At 46.9% G+C, this 8,277-nt stretch overlaps 2 protein-coding genes across 8 annotated transcripts in view; both read left to right on the top strand.

Annotated features, from left to right (window-relative positions):
- Positions 1-3,589, top strand: part of exoc1 (exocyst complex component 1) — a 15,374-nt gene extending 11,785 nt beyond the window's left edge. For all 7 annotated transcript variants that reach the window (XM_081717456.1, XM_081717455.1, XM_035523997.2 and 4 more), the window contains 8 exons: positions 228-391; positions 640-741; positions 896-972; positions 1,100-1,328; positions 1,779-1,962; positions 2,078-2,277; positions 2,546-2,740; positions 2,930-3,589. In XM_081717456.1, coding sequence (XP_081573582.1) covers positions 228-391; positions 640-741; positions 896-972; positions 1,100-1,328; positions 1,779-1,962; positions 2,078-2,277; positions 2,546-2,740; positions 2,930-3,082 — 1,304 coding nt within the window. In that variant the 3' untranslated portion in view covers positions 3,083-3,589. The remainder of the gene's footprint in view (positions 1-227; positions 392-639; positions 742-895; positions 973-1,099; positions 1,329-1,778; positions 1,963-2,077; positions 2,278-2,545; positions 2,741-2,929) is intronic.
- A 126-nt stretch (positions 3,590-3,715) lies between these two features.
- Positions 3,716-8,206, top strand: chst14 (carbohydrate (N-acetylgalactosamine 4-0) sulfotransferase 14). The gene is made up of 2 exons (XM_027024436.3): positions 3,716-4,194; positions 7,206-8,206. Exons 1-2 carry the CDS (start codon positions 3,925-3,927, stop codon positions 8,031-8,033), a joined length of 1,098 nt encoding a protein of 365 aa, XP_026880237.2. The 5' UTR covers positions 3,716-3,924; the 3' UTR covers positions 8,034-8,206.
- The last annotated feature ends 71 nt before the right edge of the window (positions 8,207-8,277 follow it).

Below are 8,277 nucleotides of genomic sequence, written 5' to 3'. Positions count from 1 at the left end.
CATGCATATTGTAGTCTGAATGTAAGCGGAAGATGCATTTGTATTCTGAATGTAGGCATGGGATGACGAATGTTAGATGCCAGCCTTAGAAAACATGTAGCATGAATGGAGCAGACAGCCTGTAGCCAAGTGGGAGGGGCTGAGTGTTGGGGGCAGGGGGTAGTGCTGGGAGCGGACCAGAGAGAAGGTTTCTGAGAGTTTTGCCCGCACGGCGGCCACGCCCACAGGTCTCCATGGCAGCTCGGGCAAGCTGACCGGCTCCACCTCCAGCCTCAACAAGCTGTCGGTCAATAGCTCCAACAGCCGGCGCTCACAGTCCTCCTCCCTACTGGACATGGGCAACATGTCCGCCTCAGACCTGGACGTGGCTGACAGGACCAAGTTTGACAAGGTGGGGCTTGGGGTACTTGGCAGAACTGCTGGGTCTCTTAAATCTGTATTAGTGCTGGATTTTAATCTGTAGAACTGCTGGGTCTCTTAATCTGTAAAGTAGTGGTGTGATTATCATGGCTTCCTCCATATGTCCTAAAAAACACTTTATTTGTATTTGTCCAAATAAATCTTGTGGTAAGATAGTGGTAAGCTTCATACAGCTATTCATCCAGGTGTGTGTGTTTTAACGTGTTTGTGTGGGTGCAGATCTTCGAGCAAGTCCTCAGTGAGTTGGAACCTCTGTGTCTCGCTGAGCAGGACTTTGTCAGCAAGTTTTTTAAACTGCAGCAGCACGCAGCACTGGCTCAGGTGTGTGTGTCTGTGTGTGTCTGTGTGTGTCTGTGTGTGTCTGTGTGTGTGTGTGTGTGTGTGTGTGTGTGTGTGTGTGTGTGTGTGTGTGTGTGTGTGTGTTGGGAATGCTGAATGAGCTGCTCACCTGTCCAGTGTTGTGGATGTTCTTTAGGGAGAGAACATGGAAGAATCTGATGGCTTAGGCTACTCCAGACCATCCAGCGAGCACAGACAGTCCATGTCCTCAGAGTAAGTCTCTCTCTCTCACACACGCACACCTTCATTATGACAGCCTCTCAGACCCTCACACACACACACACCTTTTCCTGTCAGACCTTTCACTGTCCCTCTCTCTGGCCTTCTTGTACCTCTACAGCAAGGACGTGGTCCGGCAGATGATGAACAAGATCTTCCACAGCATCGAGACGGAGCTGAACAGCCTGATAGCGCTGGGCGACAAGATCGACAGCTTCAACTCGCTCTACATGCTGGTGAAGATGAGCCACCACGTGTGGACGGCCGAGACCGTAGACCCTGCCTCCTTCCTCAGCACCACCCTGGGCAACGTGCTCGTCACTGTCAAGAGGAACTTTGACAAGTGCATCGTGAGTGTGGTGGGCTGAGGCGAGCCCTGAATGTTGGGTCCAGCTGCAGCATGTACGGTCATATAGTACAGGGCCCTGGTGCTGTAGGCTGAGTGCAGTTTATATTGGAGCTGTTAGCAGTAACATAGAAGGAAACCCTAAAAAAGTTTAATTGGACAGAGGATGAAGGTGGACCCTGGAAAATCAGGAGTCTAAACAGTCAACTCTGCATTTGAATGTCATGGATATGGGGATAATCTGTGGTTTTGTTCAGCAGTAAGTACTCTGTGCGTGTGCCCGGGGGAGGGGTGATATTGGCAGTACTGAAACTATAGAACTTCCATCTCAAAACCTAAAAAAACCACTAGAGTAGTTTGAGTGGACCTGCATAGTCAGGCACAATCTCAGAGAGCTTGCTGTACTCCAGACCGGCGCTGAGTCTGTCTGAGTCTGTCTGTGTGTGGTCCTTAGTCAGGCCAGATCAGGCAGATGGAGGAGGTGAAGATCTCTAAGAAAAGTAAGGTGGGAATCCTGCCCTTTGTCACCGGCTTTGAGGAGTTTGCCGAGCTGGCAGAGACCATTTTCCGCAACGCGGAGAGGCGGGGCGACCTGGATAAGGCATATGCCAAACTCATCCAAGCTGTCTTCCAGAACGGTGAGACTCTTCCCGCCCCCCCGGTTCAGTCAGAGCAGCACCGGCCGCTGCTTTAGGCTTGAATGCTGACTGGCGTCTTTGTGTCTGTCTGTCTGTCTTGTCTGTCTGGGAGCAGTGGAGAAAGTGGCCAGCGAGAGTCAGAAGACTCCCCGCGACGTGGTAATGATGGAGAACTTCCACCACATCTTCTCCACTCTGTCACGCATGAAGATCTCCTGCCTGGAGGCAGAAAGGAAGGAAGCCAAGCACAAGTACCTGGACCATCTTCAGTCGTACGTCATCAACTCCCTGGGACAGCCACTGGAGAAACTCAATGTAAGGCTTAATGGTGAATGCGTGGAAGCTGATTATAGCCTAATACATTAGGCTATAATATATAATAAAAGTATGATAGCCTAATATATTTTAATGGTGTTCGCTGATTAGTTTTTCCCTGCTCTGCTCGTAGAAGCGGGTCAAGTCTAGCTTATATCTTGTTAGTATTAAAATAAGAATTTCACTGGATATTCCAGTAGTTTGACATTGACACTCACTGTATCATAGGCATGTATATGTTTAGATGACGTGTGTGTGTGTTCTGTAGCACTTCTTCGAGGGAGTGGAGGCCCGAGTGGCTCAGGGTGTACGTGAAGAGGAAGTGAGTTACCAGCTGGCCTTCAGCAAGCAGGAGCTGAGGAAAGTGATTAGAGAATACCCTGGCAAAGAGGTGAAAAAGGGCCTGGACAACCTCTACAAGAAGGTGGACAAGCACCTGTGTGAGGAAGAGTCTCTTCTGCAGGTGAGACAAACAGATGTTTAGGCCTCCATATCACCATCATCTTTGGCGTTTTAATAGCCCGTTCTTGCCCTATGTAATGGTAGAGCCACATCCAAAATATGTAGTTTTGGTGTGAAGTGTAGAGATAGAACGTACAAGTCCTGAAGAATGAGTTTGAATAGCACTTGTAATTCCAATCTTGTCCATTAGGTGGTGTGGCACTCCATGCAGGATGAGTTCATCCGCCAGTATAAGCACTTTGAAGGCCTGATAAACCGCTGCTACCCTGGATCGGGCATCACCATGGACTTTACCATACAGGACATGCTGGAGTATTTCTCCAGTATTGCTCAGTCCCACTAGTGCTGGGAAAAGAGACAAAATGGAACCGTTATGGACGGTTAAGAATGAAGTATGCGTGAGGCAAGGGATTTGGTGGTTATCATAAAAGGATATTCAAGGCCACCTATTCTCTGTGTTTGTGTGTGTGTTAAAATGAATTTCATTCATGCAGTGTATTCATCAACATGTTTTGTTGCAAGCAGAGATCAAACAGCATTATCGTTAAGGAAACATGAATTACGGAAACTTGGCAAAACCACACGTCCGCTGACCGACGTAGCGGGTCTGGCGTCTTTATGAGGGCAAGAGCCATTGTTTCTCAGTATGATGACGCTACTATGTTGTACATTGGTAATGCGTTTCACACTACAGGAACTAAACGTTGTTTTGTTTTGTTTTTTGGGGGGAGGGGGGCGTTGTTGCAAAATCACACATTACAATTCTTTAAGTCTTTATCTTGCTTCTCTGCCGTTTGCACTTGTATCGAGAAACTAATGCCAAATGTTAAGTAAAAAAGCTTCATATGTACTCCGCGTTTTGTGAATTACTTTCATTTGGAATATGGAATAATTACATCACTATTTGGATTCTCATTTTTCTGTTGATTTTTAAAGTGTACTACTTAATAACTACCTTATGAGACATCAAAATGCAACGTCACTTCATCGCCTCCTAAAACTTCTCCACTCCGTTGGCCAGTACTACATTTCCCATCATCCATGTTCGCCCAATTCTTTCCCCCCCCCCTCACGTATGCAGTGAAAGCTTGTCCGGGACGCTAATACGGACTCCATGCGTGCTCACATTTGTTTCCGTCGAGAAACGAAGCACCGTCGAGGCGGAGTGGACGCGAAAGCTGCAGCATGGCGCCTCGCAAGCAGGGCGGCGACGGCGGGGCGAGGAGCTCCGTGCTCGGCTTCAGGGCGGCCGCGACTAAAGCCTCCGTCCGTCGGCACTCCGCACTTCTCCCCTCCGTGCTGACGTTCGCAGTCATCGTGGCGTCCGGGGGCCTCCTGCTAATGATTGAGAAGGGAATGCTGAGTAACGTGGAGACTCCGCCGCCGCTGAGCAACGGCAGGACTCTGGACCACCGGAGCCCGCATCCCGACCCCGATGTGGACGCGGAGTCCGAGGTAACACGGCCGGGCCACACTGTGTCCGCACGCTGGTGTCGTTTTCTTATGCGTTTAGTGCTTGTTTTATGATGTACGGCCAACGTTACCACCTTTGAAGCGTTGGTCTGCGGTTCGTAGGGCTCAGTCAGACGTCCAGCTGGATACGCCACCACCGACTCTTAAAATGCTCGTTTCAAAGAATCCTTCGGCCATCTGTGAGAGACTTTGTTTTAACAGCCACGACTGCAAAATTGTTCTAGAATCACTTTTAGGAGCTTTAAAGTCCGTAGCAAACTGCGTGTTGACTCATAAGTAGGTGCTTTATAGCCTAATACATTTTAATGATGTTGGCTGATTAGTTTTACCCTGCTCTACTCGCAAGAACCGCTACCCAACGTCCAAACCACAACAAAGAACACTACTGTGATTTCGATTTCATCTAGGTTTAAAAGCATTGTGAGTTGTTTGCGGGCACATGTTCATGTACATCATGTGTGTAGCGGTGGCTTGTGGCAGACTTACTGATTCTCCTAATGGGAGGCTTGTGATACCGCTTCCTACATCTGGAGGACTGCAATGACCCCAAGCTCCCTGTTCTATGACATCCTAAAGACCTACAGTGGCCTGACCTAACCTGCAAATACATCCATCTTGAGTTAGGCATATTCTGCTCTGCATTACACAGTTGAACAGAGAACCTTATTAATATGTATTTAATATTGAAGCTATTTAAGTGATGTTTTGCATATCAATTACTGCAAAACATCTTTACAGATAACTGAGTCCACTCCACTTTAACAGTCCAACTGAAGGTGACAGTAGCATGAACCAGCTACCTAAAAGGGAATGGCAAAGAATCGGGGGAAGGCTCAGTCAGACGTGGACTTGGACTCGGAGACAAGACCATGACACTCCCTGTGGTACTACATAAGTGTAAATAATGCCTCAATGTAAGAAGACATCTGTGTGTTTGTGGTCTGCAGGATCTGCTGGGAACAGCAGCTGCAAGTCCTTCTGATGGACTGTTTCTCTTTAGTCTAAGGAAACAGACTCAGTACTTACAGTGAAATAAAAGCACATTTTGCATTTCAGTAAACCCTAAAGTCATCTTTTCAGTACAGTGTGCAGTTACCAGAGCTTTGTGCTGGGTTGTGGCAGGTCATGTTGTTGTGTGTGGGGTGTTCGACCCCGTCTAAGCTGAGCCAATAACAGAAAGTGTGGATCTGTGAACTGGGGAAACTGAAGAGAGAAGGAGCCCTTTGTGGGTTATTTCTCAGGCTTAACGGTTCATAGAAATGAATAGATAAATGTTTAAATGTGAAGTACAACAGAAACAAACACACCAGACTTTGGGATGGCCCTTGCTGAAAACCAAAAACAAACAAAGAAATAAAAACCCCACACTGACTACCCAAGGAGTGGCTTGCATCCCTACACAAAACAAAAAGAGAAACCAAATACACACACACACACACACTTTCCTGTCTCCCTGGCTAGCCACACAACAGCTACAAACCCCAAAACTACAAAGTAAACAGCAGTCAACGCTACACCTGGTGTGATGTACAAATGGAATATATACAATTATACAAGGGAACGCCGAGCAGGGATACAGAAAGGGCAATCCAGTCTCGTACACCAAATAACACAAGGGAACAATGTCAAACACAGAACAGCAGGTTACGAACAACAGTCGAACTAACACCAAAGACACAAAGAAGCTTTTGGAATCCCAGGATTCGTTCTTATATCAGTGAACTGGAAAATACAACCACAAATCTAATGCCCTCTGCAGAGGACAGAAATAGATGGGTGAGACTGAGAAGAGACTTTGTAATTTCTGGGGGAAAATGTAAATATTGTATGCCCTGTAATACAATCCCTGTCCAGGGTTCCCGTCCTCCCCTCTGGGCTGATGGGATAGGCTCCGCCCCCAGCTGCACCCTGAACTGGATTAAGCGATTTGAATGGAACAAGGAGAATATATCTCACAGATATCTGCCAGTAGCATTTTCAGCATGGACAATCTTTAAAGATGAGTGTTGCAGCAACTGTCCTGTGTGTTGAAGATGAGGTCATATGGGTCTGGCAGTGGAATGCCCAATGTAAATACTCTACTGTTTGTTTATACAGTTTTTGGTCTGTTATTCTGTCATCTTTGAGTTGGGACCACATAAATATTTGTGAACAGTAAATCCAGTTTAAGAAAAAGAAAGTCATTATTGCCTCATTTCCTGAGATGAACCCTTCACCTAGGGCTTTCCACTGAGCGATTATACTGACAATTTTGCTGTTGCAGATGTCCTTGAACTTTTTGGTCTTTGAATGTGTCATTGGTTGAGTTTCTCTGCAGCTGAGTCAGTGCCTCTGTGAGCAAAGGCAGCCTACGATTATTTTCCTGTAGAAATTTTGCTCCAAGATCTGGTAGAATGTCTTCTGCTGTAATACCAGACATTTTTGCAGCCTTAGGCGATGAAAAACTAGGGGCAGCATAACTCCCGTTCAATGACAGAGCAATGAATAGGCAGAATGAAGTTGCAACAGCAAAACAAAATAAACAAATTAAAAGACCAGGTATGCAGTATAAACAAGACTATAACCTAGCAAATGACAACTAAAAATGACTTGTCACGTCTTCTGACCACTCAGGTATGTTTTAACTAATTGGTTAATGCTAGTTCCAAGATGGCCAGTGTGGCTTGATGATTTCATACACACGTGATTCAACACAAATTGCCAAGTTTAGTTGGTGCATCTGAGCAGAACAATAGCTAAACTTTGCAGGACTCCGGACCTTGACACCCCTGCTTTACCTGGATTTAAACACACAACCGTATGCACCAGTTCTGAAATGCACCACACATTTTGGGCTGATGTTTGTAATCAGATTTCCATGCTCCTGTTCAGAGTTCCCATAAGCATTTATATTTATTGACTGCAACAGAATGTTCACTACCACTACTTTTGCTACCAATTTGACTGCCACTTCTGTGTGCATCCTTGATGATGAACGCTGTCTTTTCCCGCAGATTTTGAGAGAGATCCGTAACCGCACGATCAGGGCAATGTGCCGACAGAAGAGCATGCCCCACAACGTGTGGGCCCTCAGCCCACTGCAGAGGAAGACACTCCTGCAGCATGTCCTGGTGAACGATAAGCACCATTTCCTCTACTGCTACGTGCCCAAGGTGGCGTGCTCCAACTGGAAACGCGTGCTAAAGGTCTTGAGTGGTACGCTGGCAAACGTCGACACGAAGGTGAAGATGGACCACCACGCGGACCTGGTCTTCTTGGCCGACTTCTCGCCAGAGGAGGTGCAGCATCGACTGCAACACTACTTCAAGTTCATGTTCGTGCGCGAACCAATGGCGCGTCTGCTCTCCGCTTACCGCAATAAGTTCGGAGAGATCGAGGCGTACCAGCGCAAGTATGGAGTCGAGATCGTGCGGAGGTACCGAAAGGGGTACGCCAAGAACGCGAAATTAGCCGGGGACGACGTGACGTTCACGGAGTTCGTGCGTTACCTTTTGGACGAGGACCCCGAGCGTATGAACGAGCACTGGATGCCGGTGTACAACCTGTGCCAGCCGTGTGCAATGGAGTTTGATTTCATTGGCTCGTATGAGAGGCTTGAGAATGATGCAGCTTATGTACTAGAGCGCATAGGGGCGCCTGAGAATATACGGTTCCCTGAACGGCAGACGTGGTACAAGCCGGTTACCAAGGAAACGCTGCATTATTACCTGTGCAATGTGCCTCAGAAGTTGCTGAGGGAACTTCTGCCTAAGTACATTTTGGACTTTTCTTTCTTCAGCTATCCACTGCCTAACATAACCACTGAGTACTGTCGACACTAGCATAGACTTGACCTAGTGAGGACTTGTTCTTTTGTAAGCGCTCTTCATGTATTCTGTGAAAGTTACAGTATTGTAACAGTTTGATTTCGAGGGGGTGTATTGTTTGCTTGTTATTCAAGGTTTTTCTGTTGTACAGAATTGGAAATATATTTAATTAAAACACCTGAGCAGTATTTGAGAACTATTTAAATCGTAACCACTACTTAGAACTGGAACTAGAAAGAGGTGATGGGCTCATCAACTT

This window comes from Electrophorus electricus, chromosome 7, assembly GCF_041902795.1.
Source record: "Electrophorus electricus isolate QZ-2024a chromosome 7, ASM4190279v1, whole genome shotgun sequence".
NCBI classification, from domain to species: Eukaryota; Metazoa; Chordata; class Actinopteri; order Gymnotiformes; family Gymnotidae; genus Electrophorus; species Electrophorus electricus.
This window is presented reverse-complemented; position numbering and strand designations above follow the sequence as displayed.

Excerpts from the sequence above, each read along its gene's own strand:
- chst14 (XM_027024436.3), top strand. The coding sequence starts at position 3,925 with ATGGCGCCTCGCAAGCAGGGCGGCGACGGCGGGGCGAGGAGCTCCGTG. Across the intron at positions 4,195-7,205 it reads ATGTGGACGCGGAGTCCGAG|ATTTTGAGAGAGATCCGTAA; the intron begins GTAACACGGCCG and ends CTTTTCCCGCAG.